Here is a 21,064-nt window from a genome sequence, read left to right as displayed (position 1 = left end):
CTCTCATTGCCATGTAGTATTCCATCGTGAATATATACCACATCTTCTTGATCCACTCATCAGGTGATGGACATTTAGGCTTTTTCCATGTTTTGGCTATTGTTGACATTGCTGCTATGAACATTGGGGTACATGTGCTCCTATGCATCAGCATTTCTCTATCTCTTGGGTAAATCCCTAGCAATGCTATTGCTGGTTCTTTAAATGCTAGAAGCTATTATTTGTACTTTGTTACTAAATTTATGGACATTCCTTATGTCCCGTGAGAGTGAATGGTATGCCTCAGAATATCGTCATTTCCGTAAAGACAGGAGCCATGGTTTTCCTTCTTCAATCTTCCTGTGGCACCCGGTATGGATGCTGGCATCCAGTGAAAGTTCTAAACATAAATTAATAACATCAAGTGCTCTAATTATACCTGGAAAGTCTTAAGACTTATTCTTCTTTAAAAATGCATAAATATCTTGACAAATCAGCCCAAATTGTCACATTAATTGCTTCTCTGAGTTTATTGCCCTGTGAGGTATTCCACTGAATGCTGTGACTTCTTTCCCATGTCCTGTGTTTCTATCTCTAAACTCTCCCCTGACTAGACTGTGGGTCCCTGGAGCACGAGAACTGTGTCTGGTGAACACAACCTGATGCATGGCCAATGTTGGCTAAATGTCAGATTTGTAATAAATGAAATTTCACAGGAGGAAAAAAGAACCTTTATGATGACTTACTTAAAATGACTCAAAGTGGCATAGGGATTCTTATTTTACATGTTTGGAAAACCTTGGGGCTAGTCAGCTCTAGAGCCAAAAGGGAGGAAGAGGGAGATGGATGGGATTCTTTGACTCACATGTCCTTGATCATCCAATTCATTGTTGGTCAGCTTGAGTTTGTCGAAACTGACCACCTGTCTCATCCAAGTGTCTCCAGAAGCTAGAGAATCAGGGTGTATATACACTCTTGGGGGCACAGGGGAGTCCGCATTGCCAGCCACCATCCACTTGGAGCTGTGGTACACGTATCTGAGGCAGAGAAGGAGAGAGGAGAAATCAGAGACAGATACAGAGGGAAGAGAGGCCCATGAGCCAGTGGAGACAGGAGAGGGGAGCGACAGAGAGATGACAAGATGGAAAACAGCAGGGATTGAACAGAGAATACAAGGGAGAAAAAGAGAAGGGCAGATAACCAGGGACAATCAGATAGAGATGAAAATGGAGAATGAGGTGGGTTGGGGGAGGGCAGCAAAGTGTTGTGGTTAATGATCAAAGCTGCAGCCCTCACAAGGAAAACACTCTCACAGTACTTTTTCTTTCTTCTCCCTCTCCTTGCCTTGCACCCCTGCGTGCGCACAGGCATCCTGAACCCACGTGTCTTGCTATGAAAAAGGTATTTTACTGCAACCTTTCACCTTTCAAATGCAAACCATATAATCCGTTGGCCACTTGTTCAGGATTTGGTTCCTTATTAAAAACATCTTCCATATTGTCCTATAAAACACAGTTATGTGCAGAGACCCTCCAAGCCTCTCTCTCTTGTTAACCCTTTCCTTGCTGAGAATCAGAATTTTGAGGCATTTCTATGAAAATAGAGGGTCTTCGACTTAGTGCAACCATTCCCAGAAACACTACCAAGTCTTCGCAGTTAGTGTTGTAGTGTTGCTTGGATGAACCCAGTTTTGAATCCAATCATCATCCACATTATTTTCCACAAAGCCACTGAAAGTAAAAGATGTTGTTGGTAGTAGCAAAGGAGGTCAGTTTTCCAAACTTTGCCAATTGCCCTATAGTTCTGAAGAGAGTTCTCCATGGATTTGGCACTTCCCTGACTTTCCTATGTGGGACCTGGACCCTAGCAAACAGAGGCAGTCAGTCCAAATCACAACTCCCGAGATCCTCTAAGACAGATCAGAAGCATCTCCTGTCCTAAGTCCTGCATCTAGATCACTTCTCTCTTGGCCAGATCTCTCCCTCTACCATACTAGTCCTGGTCTTCCTCATTCATTGATCTCTCACCTCTTAATTCATGGGGTTTAGGGCCAAGTACTCAAATATTTTGAAAATGACTCCTGATTCACTGATTTGACTGAAATCTCAAGAGACTGATTATGCCACAACTTGTTTTAAATGAGAACTATGTAAAAATAAATAAATAAATAAGAACTACACGTAAACCATCCAAAAGACACAGACATTATACTGGCCTTTAATAGCTTTGAAGGAAAGTTATTTAACAAACTCACTCACAACCCATACTGATAAACAATAATTTGCCCTACCTAATGTTATTCTTGAAATCTTACCCAATTCTCCTCTTCTTGCCCTCCCTCATCCACAGGGCAATCCATCAGCATATGACTGAATATACTACACTTGTCCACTTCTCCTCCCCCTCTCCAAAATAAATCATCTCAACTCATTCAGCATTTCATAAACCAAATCATTCAACATGTTAATCACTTTCAATGTTAACTGAATTAATTTTGGACCTAATGCACATTTGATTTTTGCAACCCTTGCAGACACTATACAATCTCACTCTTTCTAGAAACAATGGAGGATTCCAGACTAAACCCTTACACTAAGTCCTGATTTCTAACCACTAGTGACTACTTCCTGCCTGGTGCTCTGCTATAGGTTATCAGCATATCCTCCTTCCTTGTTCTCTGTTTAGTGCATAGTATAGTGCACTGTTAAAATGCTTCATCTAGTGGGTTTAAAGAACTGTCTTGGAATGCTGGTGATGGTAAACCCCAGAGTCATCATTACCTGTATCTTTTATTGTCCACAGGCACAATGTCCATTGCTATGTAGTACTGCTGGTGTGGGTCCAGGCCAGTGATTTTTACTCTCATGGCAGGAAACATTCTCCTATGAAGGGGAACAGGCAGTAAGCTCAACAATCAGAGGGGTGAGGTAGCAGGAGTAAAATCTTAGACCATCTCTAATTCTTATTAAGAACTCTAAGCACACCAAAGCCCAATTTTTCTAATCCTCAAAGTTGGCTGCTTTTTTACATTTTGAAATTATTGCTATAAAATACGTTGGGGATTCATTGCTGTAATAGCATGTCTTCTTAACTTAAATTGACCTATTTGGTGATTCATACACTCCAAATGCTCATACCTACCTTGATTTATACATCAGTTCATCTTTAATGTGATTAGACAGGTAGATAGACAGACAGATAATGTGTGTGCATCAACACATACATTTCTTATTAGACTATAACATCCTTGAAAAAATACTCTTACACTTAATGTACTTGAATAACTTAGGCTCTTATTAGTCAAGTAGCTAATCACAGTTGATTGTATCACAGTATCACAGTTGATTATAGGTGATCATCAAATATTTTTTGATTGATTGAGTCTAGTTAAAAGTAATATTTCAAGAAAAGAAACAAAAAGGAAGAGGTTACCAATCCCCAAACAAAGGGCCAACACAGTTGGGTTTTTTTTAAGGCATAAAACTGTAGAAAAATTTCTGCAAGTTCTCAGGCTGTCAACATGTGTGTCAGAGTGAGGACCCTGTGGAATAGGGAGCAAACACCAAATGCATTCTAGTGGCCTCTGGGCAGTACCTTGTTTCTACCACAATGGCTTGTTAAACTTGCCAAAGCAAGCAAGGTCAGGATATGGCACTTTACAACTACTCTCATAATTGAAGAGGAGGAGAGGGAGCAACCCAGAAGAGTATTGAGTTTCAAGGGGTCTAGAATAAAATTCTCCATTCTTCTTTAACCATAAGAAAGAAGAAAAACATCAAGCTCTTTTGTATGTCATTCATTTAGGAGTCAGACATAAAAAGTGCACAGTTCAAAACTTTGTATTGCTTGAATGTGCTCTAGGGTACTTGTATACAAAATGCTGCACTAAGCTTAACCATCTGGGGCCTGTTAGTTTAGCTGGGCAGAGCATGGTGCTAATGAGGTCAAGGTCACAGTCTTGATCCACATACAGCCTAATTGGCTTTGCTCCATTTCACGGCCATAGACCATACCCTGACCCCAGACAGCCATCTTGCATATGTGCCCTAGTTGTTTACATGAGGGGCTTTCTGTGCTAATCACACACTGCATTGCTTGCCAGAAGCAACTCAAAAAGCAAATGTTCTCCAGTAGTAGGTCAGTGACATCATAATCATATTTGGGGACGAGAGGGACCATAGACCTTTAAGAGGAATTATGGCTAATCTGTAAATATTTGCAAAGATTAATGTATAGCCATTCCTTCTTCCTACTTTATAACTTTTCAGAAGCTTCTATTGGTATATCATCCTAGATTTTCTCCCTCTAGCTCACAAGTTTAATTAGAAAGCTTTATATCTTAGTCTTACAGTGAGCTAATAAAATTCAATGGTGAATTTCTCATAACTAAATCTAGGATTCACTATAGGTTAGGCCCTTTGATACACATTAATTCTTTCCCAAAATTTGGGAACCTTGATCTCTACATTTAAATTTAAACCATTAATTCCCTTCTTAATAATAATGGCTTATGACTGCCTTGTGTTTATAAACGGTTGGAGAGTACCTTCCCCTTGCCAGGGATGGAAAGAAAGTCCTCTCACTTGTTACCTGAAATAAGAAAGTGTGGTTCCTCTGAGCCATCTTTAGAGGCTTACATTGCAAGAGATGAGTGTCTTTTCTTCATGACTTCAAGAAAAAGGGTTATATGGCTTTAAATTCAATACCTGTTTTGTCTGAAACACTCATATGACCTTGAGTGGAGAAGCTACCAGTCCCTTACCAATAAATATTCAAGTTCTAAAATGTAGAAGTTATGGAATGGAATGGAATGGAATTTGGAGAAGTTATTTAACCTTACCACCTATAAAACAAAGAAAGAGGACTATATAATCTCTAAGGTGCCCTCTTGCTTTAAAATTCTGACATGTGAATTCCCTTCCTAAAAACTTACCAAAAGTTGCTTTTTCTTTTGACAGTATTTCAGCACAGAATATCAAGTGAAGTCATAACACCCTTGGGGAAAAATTAGTGTTTCATATTCAGAAAATGAGATGTGTTTGGTTTTAATTTTATGGCTAAATTTAGGCCAATTCTTGTGTCTTCCAAACCCATTAATCCCTACAAGAACCTCTGTCCATGGTGCTGATTATACAGATTACAAAGATTGCAGGCTCAGCAGTAGTTCTGAATAACAAGATTACAGTCTGAGATGTTAGAAGAAGTAGATGGTGACTAAGATCTTCTGAGCAAACAAAAAAGAGAAAAGAGTCATACAAAACTAAGATAACTAAGAAAATGGAAGTTGGAATTAAAACTGAGAAAGACACTACAAAGGAAGGAAAATGTAGTGAAAAGGAAGAAACTGACTTGAGGAAGGGGGAGAAGGTGAAGAAAATTCACAAAGAGAAAGCTTTATTTGTATGTTTCTGAATTGTTCCAGAATTACTTGAGGTGGACTTACATGTAGCAATAGCAAAGGCTGAGGCCACCCAATTCAGAAGCAATGAATAACTTTTCTAAACCTAAACAACGGGATATGACTAAAGAACAAACTGTATATGTATATACCAGGAATATCTGGACATATCCAGGTATCAGGTGAATTTGTGAAGGTAGAGATGGTGAGGAAAAGAAAACACTGCAGAACGAATCATGAGGTGAAGTCACAGGAGAGCTGTGAAAAGGTGTTGGAGTAAACTGAATTCACTGAAGTGCAGGGAACAAGGGAATGATATCAGAGACAAAAATGATTGGAAGACACAGATTCAACAGTAGTAAGTGAAAATCTCAAATAAAAACTGGAAAATCTTATAAACAAACAAAAAATGTAATATATTCCCCTCTCTCCAAACCATCCCCCTTGCCCAAAACTAAGAAGAATAAAGGGGCACCTGGGTGGTTTAGTCGGTTAGGGGTCTGAGTCTTGATTTCGGCTCAGGTCATGATCTCAGTTTGTGAGTTTGAGCTCCGAATCAGTACAGAGCCTGCTTGAGATATCCCCCCCCCCCGTCTCTCTGTCTTCCTTTCAAAATAAATAAACATTTTTTAAAAGGAAGAATAAAAACTTTTTCCTTGAGTTTCTGTTTCCTCCTTAGCCATAACATCTCAAAATATAAAACAGAAGTAGACAGAAAGCCAAGAAACAAAAAAGAGATGGTATTGAAAATAATTTCCCTTCAAAGATACTTCTTCTAAAGTGCTTTTTAAAGGTTTTATTCACTACTAAAACTTAGAGAAGGAAGAAGATTCTAAAGGAGAAATAAAATGAACAAGACATCAGGTTCAGTTTGACCTCATGCTTTTATGATGTCTTCTTGCACTGGAAGGTTTCTCTATATGCATTCAAATATTCTTTTACTTTAAATGTTGACGTTCATGAGACAGCTTATGATCAATCAGGTGGCTCTTTTTGGTCCCCAGGACATGAGACTATGTAGACTGGCTGACAATATGAAAGCAACAGAATTGTTTTAATTTTAATTAACTATTCCTATTTACTCAAAAACTTAGTCTAAATTTATTTTTATTTAAATCATTTTCAGTTTAATCCAAGGGGCAAAAATTACAACCATTTCTTGACAGTGCAGATTTATAGTTAACACCATTGTTTCAGAACCAGACAGATCTGTGTGGAATTCTGGAGCTGCCCGTTACTCCCATGAAACCTTAGTCAAGTGATTATCTTCTTTAAGCCTTTTCATCCTCATCTATGTATGGGATGATAATGTATCTAAATAACATATGTTGAGTATCCAGCACAAAGCAGATACCTCACTATGGAAAACTGAAAGATGCCAATGAAGAAATCGCTTAATAAACAGTCTTTATTTTAAGAGAAACTGGATTTTAAAAACCTTGCGAACGTTTCCACTACATCACCATTCAAGCTTTGTGAGAATTTCAAGCCAGCAATAAAACATATGGATCATAAGCAAGGCTCAGACATGTACCAAGCCCAGTTCTTACCAAAAACAAAATTCTTACGAAAACATCTGGCTGCTTTAAATGCCTTGGAAGATGCAAGCTGTTGTTTGCGGAGCAAACTCTTTCTATTGAAAGCATTGAATGGTGAAGTCAATACTTGCTTTGGCCCTTATGTACAATGGATCTCTGGGAGGAGCTGAAATACATTTGGAAGCAGAAAATGTTTGGGAGCATAGAGGTGATTCAGAGGGTGGAATGGCCCTTGGAGGAAAATAGCAAAATCACAGTAAACACAAGATCATTTTACCAAGATGTCCATATGCAGAAAGGGGAGTACAAGCTGCTTTGGCTTCACCAGTTCTCCCTCCACAGATAAGAGGAAAGAAAAATGTAACAACTCCTACTGCTTTTTCTTCATTCCTGGAAGCTGGTCATTCAAAGGACCTTGTCCTTACCTGCCTGCTTTGGTGATGATCATCTCGGTTCCAATGTCATGGAACCTCTTCCATAGGTCAGCACATTGTAGCTCCACCTGAATCTCTTCCATGGAAGACATGGCAGCAGGCACAGGGCCTGCAGCCCCAGGGCCCAGGTCAGCGTGGGTGTCAAAGGAGCAGGAAGTCCGCTCAGTGAGCACCTCAGAGTCCGAACCAGTGCTTTGCTCGGAATCTGCAAAATAAACAATCAAGCCTTGGGTGAGAAACTGCAGAGCTGCCCCCGGCCCATCACCCTAAAAGATGGGAGGGTGGGTGGGGGGCACGGAGTAAGGAGGGGTGTGAACAAAAGGAGACTGAAAGCTGGGAAGCTGCAGAGCACAGCACTCAGCATATTTTATTTTATTTTTTTACGGTTTGTTTTTGTGATTTACGACCATCTTTTAGGTTTCGTGTTTCCAACATGACATCTGGCATTTTAGTAAGTTTTAGCAACAGCTGAAGAAAACTAGTCCACAACAGGCAATATAAAGAGTACCAATGTCAGCATGGTGAACGGAATGAAGCCAAACTGGGACAATATCATAAATAAATGCCAAATTTTAAAAAATAATAATAATTACAGACCACACAGCTCCAAATCTAGACAATTTCACTTGCGGTGAGATGGGGGGCGGTTGAAATTCCAATAGTAACACGTTCTTTAATTTCATACCTCTCAGCATCACTGCCCATCAGTCAGTTATTTTTAAACACAGCCATTTTCCCTCTTATTTACATATCCTAGTCATCAAAAGTCATGAAAAATTATTTGGGACCTTTAGAAGCACTGTGTGATATATCTGAGTAAATGGCTTTTCCTAAGAGTCCAATCAGGCCATTTTGGATGAAAAATGAAAAAAAAAAAAAAAAAGTCTGCTGTAAGGCAAGGATATACACATATGGAAAAAGTTACCCAAGAAGGCGGTTGAAACAAAGGGAACAAATGAGTTCAGGAGACACCTTGATTGGTTTCTGAAGTATGAGCAGAGGGGAGGGGTGATCCAAACAGGAAGGCGGGACTGAGAGCAACCAAATAAGAAGCTGGCAGGCTGTGCCAGATGGTCCTTTCTTCCTGTGTCTTCTGTACTCATAAGGGGTTGGGGGTGGGGGTGGGGGGGCATGAAGAGTGATGGAGAAAGCTGGAATAAGATTTCCCAGGGAGCTGACTGTAATTTTTAAAGCTTTAAAGGCCCAATGCCAAGAATGTTATCTCCTAAGACTTTCCAAACTTAGATTAGCTGGTACAATCTTCTTAGGTCAAATACTGCAAGCTAATCCTGGGAACCTACTTCTCCAACCCACCCTTAACATCTAGGATTCTGACCGCTTCCCCTGTGAATAAATACATACATGAATAGAGGTTGGAAACAGCAGTGTCTTAGGCTGACAGTTGACTGTTCATTGATGTCAAAGGTCAAGACCTCCTGGGCATCAGTACGTGACATGAGCAGGATGAAGAAAGACAGGACAGAAAGACCATCTTGCAGCATCCTTACTTACCTGCAGCAGGTTTCTAGGCCTGTGGAAACCCATCCCATGAGACCCTGCCTTTTCTTTCCTTCTAGCCCTGACGTGCTCCTCTCTCAAACTCAAGCAGCATTGCTGGCAAGAATCTCCCACAATGCCGCTGGCGCCCACAGGTAGCAAAGTGCCATTTCTCTCCGTCCTCCTCAGGTCATCACCCTTCACTTCTGAAGATATTCAGGGTGCTGCAGAACTGAACCGAGCTCTGGTTACCAGAAAGTCTGCCCCAAACCTAGCTTATCCCTGATCACTAGTAAAGTCACCACCTTCACAAAAAAACAAAATAAAAAGTTTTATATCTAGGTTTTACATGTCTAAGCACATAATGTTATACTTGGAGGTAAACAGGAACTAATTTTGGTCTTTTTCAAGCATAGAAAAGTGGAGCTTTATCTAAGACAAGAGCTGCTGCTGAGTGACAAATCTCTGTCCTACCTGATTCTATATGCCTTTCAGCTGTAGAGCCATCATATCATCTCACACAACTGGATCCCAAGTCACAGATTCCCAAATCCCATTTTTTCTGTGATACGCCAAGAGCCCCTCACTTATCACAAGTATTGTGAACTTTTAAAAAACTTCTCAAAGCAAGAATTTTAAAAAATAGTCTTGTTCTACCCTTGGGAACAAAGTGGTATGAAATCCCCTTACCACAATGTGCTCCAATTATGAAAATATTGGAATTTTGGACATACAATTTCTCTAATGAGTGTTTAGGAAGAGAGAGGGGAGGAAAGATACCATTGCACTAAATGATAACTTCTTAATGGTGACCTCATTGGAGTTTGGGATTGGAATGAAGGCTATGGCTGGAGAATTAGGAAGCTAGAGACTCTGCTCTTATCTCCCTGAGTCATCTGGAATAAAATGGAAGCTCAAAGTGTAACATTAAATGGACTAATGAGTCACCTTGGGCAAGTCACTTAACTACAATGGACCTATTTCCTTATAATGTATTTATAAAGATTGAGCTGAAAATTTTTATAATCTCTTCCACCTCTAATGACCTGAAAAATGTCAGAATCCCTTCTAATGTAACTTTCAGTGATAACTCAAGCTACCTCAATTAGAAGCATAAAATAAAAACGTGTTGAGCAAGACAAGTGAGGAAAAAAATTAGGGGCTCAGATTATCACAGAAGTTTAAAAATTCAGTGGGTTTTCTGTTTATAGTTTCAATCAAATCAATCAATAACCACCTATCAGCATGTGGCCCTATATGAGGTACCATGTAGATAATTTGAAACAGAACCTCAGACCTTGAGAAGTTTGCCAGTTAGCGGTGATTAATTATGTGTTTATTGGGTGCTTACTATGTGCCCAGTACTGTGCTAGATTCTGGAAAATACCAAAGTATGGAACAGGGCTCCTCCTTGTATTTACAGTACAAGTGGAAACTAAGCACATTCACACAGAGACCAAGACAAATACTACCAGGCAGTTCTCCATACCATTACATACTGCCTTGCATGTCTCATAGGAATCCAGAAAAGAGAGGGATCTGAGAGGGCAAGAACAGCCTTGGGGTACTCATGCTTACTAGAAAAGAAATGGACAAGATGTGGAGGTATAGGCAGTATTTGTCCATGAAGAGAATTTGTTTCCTGGAAATATTCTGTGCTCCTGAATTCTCACTCCCTCACAAAACAGAGTCAAAGTGACTTTTATACACAGAATACAGGAACCAGCCACATTTTCAATAACATAAAGTAACCTACTCTATAATACTCTTAAAATAGGAATCTCAGATTCAAGAGCAATGCCTTACATAAAAATAAAATTTGATCCTTTGTAAAATACATTTCTAAATCACAGCTATATAAAATATTTAGGCTAACCACATCAGTTATTTTAGCTATTAATCAGAATGTAACTAAAATCAAGTTAATTAAATCATGATTATAAGAAATACAGAACAGATTATTTCAATCAAATAGGGTCATCCATAAAAATACAAATAGTCTCATGATTATCAGAAAACACCTCTGTGTTTCCAAGTTGTTGTTGTTTTTTAATTCTCAGCAATTTGTGACTTTCTGCCTTCAAAAAATAACCATTAGGAAATGCATCTGAATGACCTAGAAAGACTTCTTGACAGTCAAATGTTTGCTGTGGATAGTATTTTAACAAGGGACATTTCAACCAATCAGAAACATAAATGATAATGTTATACCTAACTAAGGAAGTTAAAAAACAGTCTTTGGGAATTTGCATGGAGCCAATTACAAGTCACTGGAGAACATCACCTAATTCATATGGTCAAACTAACGTATCTATTAATATCAAAAAAATCCCTAAAAAAAGAGATTCTAACAATTGGATCATGGCGTCGCTTTCTCTCTCTGACATATTTTGTGTTGATAAAATGGACATTGTGACACTAAGTTCCCACAGAAAGTTGAGTTTAGGGAAACAAATCACAAGAGGCTCTTGATAGAAAATGAACTGTGGGTTGACAGAGAAAGGTAGGTGGGAGATGGGCAAGGTCGGTGATAGGTACTAAAAAGGGCATTTGTTGAATCACTGAATTCTACTCCTGAAACCAATATCGCACTGTATATTAACTAAAATTTAAATTAAAAAAATAAATAAATAAAAATAAAAGCTTTCGGAGAAGGAAAGAAGAAAGCTTATGGCAAATTTAATTCTCAATTCATGCAAAATAATGGCAATAATAAAATAGTTTCTTAATTTACATTTTATACATTACTTAATATATCCTTCCATTTGATGAGATAAAAATGGCATATTTTTATGCCATTATCTAAATGGGGAATTGAGACTAAAAAAATTAAAAAGAACATAGCCTAGAAAGTAGGTCTTCTGCCTCCAGATCCAATGATCAGGTCTCTCCCAAGATACTAGCTTCAACCCTGGCCAAAACACCTAGCAAACCTGTAGCAACCCGCAACTATTGTAACCATCCTTACAAACAAAATGGCTTAATATATTTGATCCTGGCAAGTCACATGACTATTCTGGCCCTCATCTTCCTTAATCGTTTTAGCACAGCACATGCACATTTAATTAGAGGTGCTATAAAGTCCCTTTTAAGTCTAATGAATAATGGGCAGATTAGTAGTGCAGCTTAAAGACCACCAGGTCTGACAACAGCAACTCAACCATTTTAAGTTGAGTTGGTTGACATGTATAGAAAATGCCTAAATCATGTGTATTTTGACTTAATATCAAAACCAGACATCATTAAAACATATTTCACAGTCTTTCAGGTGATTTTCATCTCCACTTAACTAATAATTTTGAGGAACAATTCATGACTACAGTGAACAGAGCACATTTATTCCTGGGGCTCCACTACTCACCATGAGCGGGGTCTTGGAAAGTCACTTCATTTCATGGAGACTCAGTTACCTTATCTTTACTATTAGGAGCTAGGGGAAGATATCCTCCGGCTTAGAAAATTATATTTATATCCTTATGATAAGACATTAATTAACAATTCTGTTTATAAAGTGCCAGTGACTTTGGACAGTGAGATGAATATAAGCCCACAGAGCTATCCCAACCAAAGAATTAATGGTCAACATCTATTGCAAATTTCTGTGCATCTGGTGCTCTGCTAAGACTTCATATATATAACAAGTTTAATGAAAGAAATCTAAGAGATATTATTATTATCACCATCTTATATATTATTGACACCAAAATCTAGATTACATCAGCTCTGCCTCCCAAGGATTGCAGGCATATAAGTCTATATTTAATTCCACTTTTATTTCACCAAACATTTCTGCTTTGTAACGATCAGGTTATATATTAATGGACCAAGACAGATCAGCTCTGAAGGAGCTCACAATCTGATGGGAAGGACACACAAACTCTTAAAGACTGATTGATACGTGTCCAAACAAATACGGGAGTAAGGAATCAAGGAGCTTTGAAAAGCAAGCAAATCAATAATTTAGGATCAAGAAGACTTCACAAGGTGATATTTGGGAATAGACTTGAAATAGAAGTTCAATATGAGCACACAAAGAAATTACGGAGATGGAATTTAAGGTAGTTAGAATAGCATTAGTAAGGACTTGTCATTTTTGGAGAATTACAAGCACACTGATAAGGATAGAGCTTAAAATATATAAGAGAAGAGGGGAGGTGAAATAAGAGATACAGGTAGAAAGTCAGACTCAATTCAAATTCAAATAAATGACTATTTATTTAACATTTACTATGAGCCAGTCACACTTCTAGATTCTTGAGACATCAGAGGAAAAAAATCTCTGGCTACATGGAGTTTATATTCCAGAAGGAACTTGGGTGTCATAATACAGAGCTTAGACTTTGTTTTCCTTATATCAAAGTATTCTTTCAAATGAAAATGATGGTAATTCTGTCTCCCTTTCCAGATTATGAACTCTACAAGCTGAGTTTAATGTTTTGCCACATCTTCTATATGAATGATGCAGAACAGCCTGTTTTCATGGTGGGAGATGGGTCAGAGAAGACAACTGTAAGTCAGGTAGATGTACAATGTTCTGAGATTATACACACAGTGCCACTTCCATACGTCTGGACTTCAGCTATCATATTTTACTCCAAAGAAGAAAATAGCTTGAGACAGAGAAAGACACAGCCCAGATGATAATCATTCATTTTTCTTCTGCCAACAACCAGGACATGACTATATTGAATGGTACTTCCTATCTGATATTGGTGAGGCAGCCACCCTTTGGTTTCCTAAATCCTGAAGTCTCTAAAACCAAGACTCCCACAGCCGTCCAAGGGCTGTCATTCATACCAGCACAGGCAGCACTCTCTGCACCATGCTCAAGTAAATACCTACTTCTAGAGAACCTGTGCAGCTGAAGTTGGTTGTGGGATGCCAGATTTTATCAGGTAGCTTAGCAAAATCTGGTGATGAAATTTTTCACAGAGTAATTCTAAATATGGCAGAAGCAGAGCCTTTGGCCCTGACCCGAGTACGGACTGAGCCCAAATTTGATACCCAGAGTCCAGAGCTTCACAGGAATGAACTATAACCCAGGTTGGATTAAACTAAAATTATGATGATAGCAAACACTCAAACAAGCCTGTTAGATGACTTCAGTGGTGGAATGAAGTCTCTGAGCTCTCCATGCCCTCCAAGTTCTATTTGGGAAAAGGAGGAGGTAACCCGAAGCCTGCAATTCCCATGCCAATAAGCCAATTAAGGAGACCAAAAGCACATTATCTCTCAGCTGCCTAAAGCACTCTCCACCTGACAATCAGCATCTCACTCAGTGATACACAGAACCAGAGGCAAGGACCCAAAGCCATCACTGAGAACTCAGCCTTTTAAAGAGGCTTTGCAAAGAAGTGGCAGCAGTAATTTTTATATTTATTTCTTGTTGATCAGATGAAGGCTCAATGTCATTAAAGGTTCAACTTCTAATGCCCCAGCGTACTTTGAAGGTGGAAGCAAAAAGGGAATAGAGGTTATAAGCACTACACTAGATACTTCATATACATTATCTCATGTAATTTTCATTGAAAACTCTATGAAGTAAGCACTCCTGTTGCCATTTTACAAAGGAGGAAACGGAGGCTTGGCCAGATTGAGAGGTCTTCTCACATTACATAATAGGTGTCATAGTGGGATCTGAGTTAGTCTGACACAAAAGTTGACATTCTTTCTACCATACACTACTTCCTCTCTTTCAGAATGAGCCCTCGGTGCTAGGTGCTTCCCACGCTGAACTTGGAAATGCAGAGCTAATGTTCTGGCTCCTCAGTCAGAATATAGCTCTATGGAAACTAAGACATTGTGAATTCTTTTGGAAGAGGATACAATTCAAGACAAAGCCAGACAGGACTTTTCCTTTCTCTGCAGAGGGACAGTTGTGTTCAGGAATATATGAGGTGCCTGCACCACCTTAACACTACTGATTAAGTAAGTACAAGTACAAAAAGCTCCTTTTTGTTGTCTTTTACTTCCTATCCCCAGTTCCCCCTCTAGGGAAAACATCCAAAGGTGACAGTTCATTGAAGATCACAGTCAATGTCAAACCACTCTTTCATTCTAGCTTAGACCATAAGCAAAACAACAGTAGAAGATACTTAGAAAATGTTCGGACTTTGAGAAATGTATAATGACAGTATTGAAAGACAAGAAAAAGCAGCTGAGGTAGTTCTAACTCGGGCAGAATTTAGTTAATTTAGGCTTAACTCAGGTCATAGTTCACAGCCCAAAAGTTTTTGATAGTCCTGAGTGGATATCTGTATTTGAGAAGAATTCATCTGTTAACAATGTATGTGAAAGAATTTATAAACAATAAAGTATCAAATAAACATATAAGATTAGATGCTAATGATCAAGTTAATCAGGAAGACCGAGAAAAATAAAGACAAATATGGGTCTTGGGTTTTCTAGAACAGTCCTAATCCCAAGTATTTTATTTAATTCTTCCTACAAAATTAAAATTTTTGAGATTGACTTTTGGTTCAGAAAATATTCCTCACGGGGTGTCATGCTAAGCTAAATAAGTCAGGCAGAGAAGGACAGATACCGTATGTTTGCACTCATAGGTCTAACAGGAGGAACCTAATGGAGGACCATAGGGAGAGGAAGGGGGAAAGAGAGCTGGGGAGAGTGAGAGACACAAATCATGAAAGACTATTGAACACTGAAAATGAACCATGGACTGAAGGGGGAGAGGGAGGGAGGGAAGGTGGTGATGGTCATGGTGGGGGGCACTTGTGGGGGAGAAGCACTGGGTGTATTATGGAAACCAATTTGAAAATAAACTATTTAAAAAAAAGAAAAAGAAAATATTCCTCATGGAAAGCACAGAAAATGCATAAGGGGAATAATTTTTAAAAATGGCTACAAGCCACATGGCAATATTCAATCTAAATAGCTCTTCTATGTGGTATATATATACAATGGAGTATTACATGGCAATGAGAAAGAATAAAATACAGTCATTTGTAGCAAGGTGGATGGACCTCGAGGGTGTCATGCTAAGCGAAATAAGTCAGGCAGAGGACAGATACCATATGTTTGCACTCATAGGTCTAACAGGAGAACAGGAGAAACCTAATGGAGGATCAGGGGGAGGGGAAGAGGGAAAGAGAGTTGGGGAGAGAGAGGGACGCAAAACCTGAGAGACTATTGAACACTGAAAATGAACCAAGGGTTAAAGGGGGAGGGGGAAATGAGGTGGTGACGGTGGAGGAGGGCACTTGTGGGGAAGAGCACTGGGTATTATATGGAAACCAATTTGACAATAAACTACTTTAAACAAATAATAAAATAAAATAAAATAAAAATAGCTCTTCTACCAGAAGTCCTCCAAAAGTTGATCCTAATTGGGTGGTCTTCAGGATTTACCAGTCAATTTTGGACCCACAGCTGTCAACACAGGCCCCTCTTTGAGGCTCTTGGCATTTTTTTCTGGGTAAAGTGACACATTCACTCAACCCCAAGTCAGTCCTTGTTTGTTCTTTGCAACCACAACTACTTTGAACTGTCCACCACCAGCTCAGTCACTGCCATAGCACCATCAGACATCTTCCATAGTGGTCTTTTAATTTCTATGAAGTGAGAAGGAGGCCTTCCCCCATAGGCCCTAGAAGAACCTGCTTTATACCTTGTTAGGATATTCTCACTGAGCACCAATAAGTAAACAAATTCATGCTAATATACTAAAGGGGAAGAAGTAAGCAGCCAATTTCCAAGCAATAAGTATAATTTAACCATGCCTTCCAGAAACAGTGCCCATGGAGATGTCAATTTCAAACATGTAAGTAGGTTAGACATTTGTCTACAGCCAGGAATACGAAATTCCCTTCAATTATACACGAGACCACCAGCTACACTAAGTTTAAAACCCAACGTATCATGCCAAACATAGAGAATCCTCCTGTTTAATGAATATAAGAGAGCTACATGGCTGGCAACCATGTTACTATCTCCCCAGTAATCTTCTGATCATCCATTCAATGAATCATTTACTTACTCAGTAAATTATTATTGATTAACTGGCTTGGACCTAGCAATGTGCTAGGTACGATGAGGGGCACAAAATTGAATAAGATGTAATCTCGGTTTTCAGGAACTTACAAAATCACTTAGGAGACAGGACAGGTCAATCAATAATCTAATAAAAGTAGAAAAGTCAAAATCCAATAAAGCATCAAACACATTGGAGACTGGAATTTGGAATTCCAAAGACTGAGTTCTAAATTTCACTTCTTTCTTTCCAACTGTCTGATCTTGAATAAGTCACTTAACCTCTTGAAGCTTTAGTTTTATTGTCTGTAAAATGAGGATATCATTAGTACCTACTGTGTGAAATGTTTATGAATCACTAACAGAGTATGTCTGTGTGTTTAGGTAAATACATTATCAATAGTAAAGGGGATAAAGAAATGCTAATTTTCATGGACTACATCTAAGAGTAGTATCAACAAAATGCTATGGAAGTTTAGAGGTGAGAAGAACCCCTTCCAGCCCAGTGGTCTTTTCTAGGCCTGATGAAAAGATGTTTGCAAGATTAAAAGGCAGAAATAGGGAAAGGAGAAGGATCCTCCAGGAAAAGGGAACTTCAGGGCAGAAGCATGGCAGTAAAGTCTACCAGACGGCTTAGAGAAGAGCAAGTAATTCTGCCTTAGGAATCTTGTATCCTCAGCACCTGGGACAGTGCCTGGCATATGCTAAGCACTCAATAAATGTTACTTTTATTGAATAAATGAATGAATGAAATGCTGTATGTTTAGCAAGCCAAGAGAAGAGAGGTGACAGAAGACTGTTCTCTAGGACAGTAGACTGAAGGTGAGATGAAGAATCTTGAACACTATTCATCTTCTGATCTACTTCAGGAGACCAATGTATATTCAGTAATGAGGTGTCTTCAGTAAATGCCATGCTCCCAATCCCAACAGGGTCACCTCTACCTAGAACCTAAACGATTGGAACCCCACCCACTTTTCCTTCCATGACTGTGAGTTATGTTAAACTGATTGACAAGGTCAGACCTGAAGCCTTTCACGGGCTTCAAATGAGTTCAGCAAATTCAGTCCCAGCCAAGCATCAGAAAAATTATCAGACACTAACTCTCCTCCATAGGAACTCAAGAAGAGAAAGATGCCTGTGGTCATGAGGATAAAATGGGCTTTACCTTTCAAGTGCTAGAGTTAGTGATGCTGAGGTAGAAGTAGGTGGCACACAGGTCTCTCCTTCAGAAACAGAGCAACTCCTGCCTCCAGGAGCAGAGTGACTCTACACCCTCCACACCCCCTATTCCACAAGGGTCTATGCTGTCGGCAGGAAAGCAGGGTTTCCAGAGATGCTGCCAGGAAGGGAGTAAAACACAGTCCCTCTTTAGAATCACAAAGACCCAGGGGCACCTGGGTGGCTCAGTTGGTTGAGTGTCCAACTTTGGCTCAGGCCATGATCTCACAGCTCATGAGTTCAAGCCTCGAGTCGAGCCTGTGCTGACAGCTCCGAGCCTGGGGCCTGCTTCAGATTCTGTGTGTGTGTGTGTGTGTGTGTGTGTGTGTGTGTGTGTCTGCCCCTCCCCTACTCGTGCTCTGTCTCTCACTCTCTCAAATAAATAAACATTAAAAAAAAATTTTTAAATAAAAAAAAGAATCACATAGACCCAGATGTATGAGTTTGAGCAAGTGACTTAACCTTCTAGGTCAATTTCCTCATCTAAAATAGAGATGCCAATAACCCTCAGTAAAACTTCTGGTACACAGCACGAGTATATTAAATGTTAGTTTCTTTCATCATTTGGGAAGGGAAGTGACCACAAGGGTTAGATCTTTCCCCAATAACTCCCTATCCATATCTGAGAGAGAGAAAGAAAGTCTGTGTTCTCTCAAATGGAGAAAAGCAAATCCTAACATAGAAAATGTAAAATATAGAACAGGAAAAAAAATCACATGGTGAGAAAATAATTCAGGGCCCGGAGCAGAAACTATCAAAACTGAATAGTGTTAGAAGACATGATGAAAAAACAGAAGCAAGGAGAGCAAAGGAACAGTGAAAATATCAGTGAAGAAAGCATACTTTTGAGTGGGTCTGTGTACGTGATGCCCTCCTAGTCCACAATGGCCGCCACACCACTGAGAAGGGAAATGACTAGAATCTAAAAGAAGAGACAACAGGGAATACCACGGGGCAAAGATGTATGCTGGACCTTCAGCAAGGAAATGGGACTGGAGAAGCGAACTCTAGCCTTGAGCAGAGAAGCAGAGAGATCATCCTTGGCTGGAGGAGCAGTCCAAGGGCACTGTTCCTTGAGAAGGGAGAAACACAAGAAAGGCAGGGAGGCTGCGGCGTCCCCTGACTCCCAAGTAACACCTTTGGGAAGAGCACTCTCCCTCTGTCTCAGGATAAGGAAAACACAAACGAGGAGGCAGAAAAGATCTAGAGCCTGAGGGAGTCTTCCAGGGAGCATGAGGATGAGGTCTGAGAGCTGTGGTAACCTGCCCAGAGCCACCCCACGGAAGTACCAGAGAGAAGAAAGCTTGAACTCATCCACTGTGCCACACAGTCTTCAGAAATCCTAAGGCCAAATGTATGGACAAGAGAAAAGAATCCACTTTGGGGGTACAGAGCAAGTGCTGAGGGGGAAAGGAGCACCCTGGATTCATTGTACTCACAGCAGCGTCTTTATATTTACAACTCACCAACCGCAGCTGGAGATGCTAACAACACTTTGGAATCCCATCCTCACATCCCAAGTCCCCGGAGCCCTCCAGGAAAAGCCCCCCTCTTGTCTTCTCTGGTCTTCCTTTTCCCTCTAAAGCCCTCCCCAGAAGAGAAATGAGATGTCAAAGGATGCTCACTCACCCCAGGGCAGATTTTTGGTGATGACCAAGAAGAGGGTGGGGCAAGGTAAGGGATTGCCTAACCCTGTCTTCGGAGTAGCTGCTGATCTGGGAATCCCGAAGTCAACCTGTTATTCCTAACTCCATTACTGACTCCTTGAGTCATCTTGCCCAGATCACTGAGCTCCACTGATTCCTCAGCCAACACCTTGGCTACAGCATGCCCCTGTTTTTCCCCCAGGACTACCTACCTCAGTCAGAATGACTCTTGAAGAGACAGTGTCCTCCAAGTATGTTAGCAATTCAGAAACTGACAGCTTCTAAAATAGCTGGTGGGTCGCCGAGTGTCGGCTGCTTTCTGAAAGAGTGGTAGTGTCACCGAGGCAGCAGAATTTCCTTGCCAGAGTTGCTCCTACCCTCCTCCCCATAAGGCTCTGCATGGCCTGTCCCCGTCCCAGCCCAGGAGGGCTTGGAGCCCAAGGGCCGTGGCATTTCAGCTGTGAGAGCTCCACTGCAAACCTGTGGCAGTGCCAGGCCAGCATCTGTCACGATGACCCAGCCTGAACTGTATTTAGAAGCCTCGGACATGGCACCGTGTCCCGGCCCATCTCAGCGTGACAGGAGATTTCCTGAGCACCTGGGTTTGTGATTCCCTCCAGGGAATGGGGGTCAAAATGACTTTCCTAATGGCCTGTTTCCTCCTCGGGAGGGTACTCTTCTGCTGGTGGTCTCTCTCAGAGACTCAACCTCCATCAATGCTATTAGATCATGCGATTTTAAAAATCCAGACTTTTTCTAAAGCTTATAAGACATGTTAGAGGAAAGAGAGAATAACGGAAAAATTTTTCAGAAAAGAGGTTTAGTGCTCTGTCCATCTATTCTTACAAAGATAAATTTCCCTGGAATTACATTCTGGGAGTGCACAGAATCTATCAGATATTGCCAGGAAACAGGGAAAGCCTGCCTAGCACCCTTGACTTCTTGGGGGACAGTACGTACTAATTCACTTCAGCTTCTTGGCAGCTTCTATGCCTATCTTGAAAGTAGCCTACTGGAGTCCAAAAAATAAATGTAAGTTATTCCCGGTTAGTGGCTAAAAGTAACAAACAAAAAACAACTCTTTTATTTACACTTCAATCTAATCTCCACCCACACAGGCAGACTGATAATTGGATAACACTAATTGGGGGAGGCTGTCCGTTTTGGGTGTTACTGCACACGGAGTGGGTCTAGTCCTCAACTCTGCTAGAGCACAGGAGAAAGAAAGGCTTCTTCCCTATTGACCCTCAACTCTCTGTGTCACTGTCCCTGACCAGAGTCCCATGGAGATACCCTGTCATTTAAAAGGCATCAGTATTTGGCCTCTCCCCATTTCTGGGCAAGGACCCAACGCTCAGAGAA

At 40.2% G+C, this 21,064-nt stretch overlaps 1 protein-coding gene across 1 annotated transcript in view; it reads right to left on the bottom strand.

The window, feature by feature from the left end:
- Positions 1–21,064, bottom strand: part of TBX15 (T-box transcription factor 15) — a 101,236-nt gene that overhangs the window by 37,696 nt on the left and 42,476 nt on the right. The window contains exons 2-4 of the mRNA XM_029948473.1: positions 7,341–7,554; positions 2,760–2,861; positions 845–1,016 (exon numbers count right to left, since the gene is read on the bottom strand). Coding sequence (XP_029804333.1) covers positions 845–1,016; positions 2,760–2,861; positions 7,341–7,554 — 488 coding nt within the window. The remainder of the gene's footprint in view (positions 1–844; positions 1,017–2,759; positions 2,862–7,340; positions 7,555–21,064) is intronic.

This window comes from Suricata suricatta, chromosome 8 (genome assembly GCF_006229205.1).
Source record: "Suricata suricatta isolate VVHF042 chromosome 8, meerkat_22Aug2017_6uvM2_HiC, whole genome shotgun sequence".
Lineage (NCBI taxonomy): Eukaryota > Metazoa > Chordata > Mammalia > Carnivora > Herpestidae > Suricata > Suricata suricatta.
Note: the sequence above shows the minus strand (reverse complement) of the source record. Positions and strands in the feature narration are given on the sequence as shown.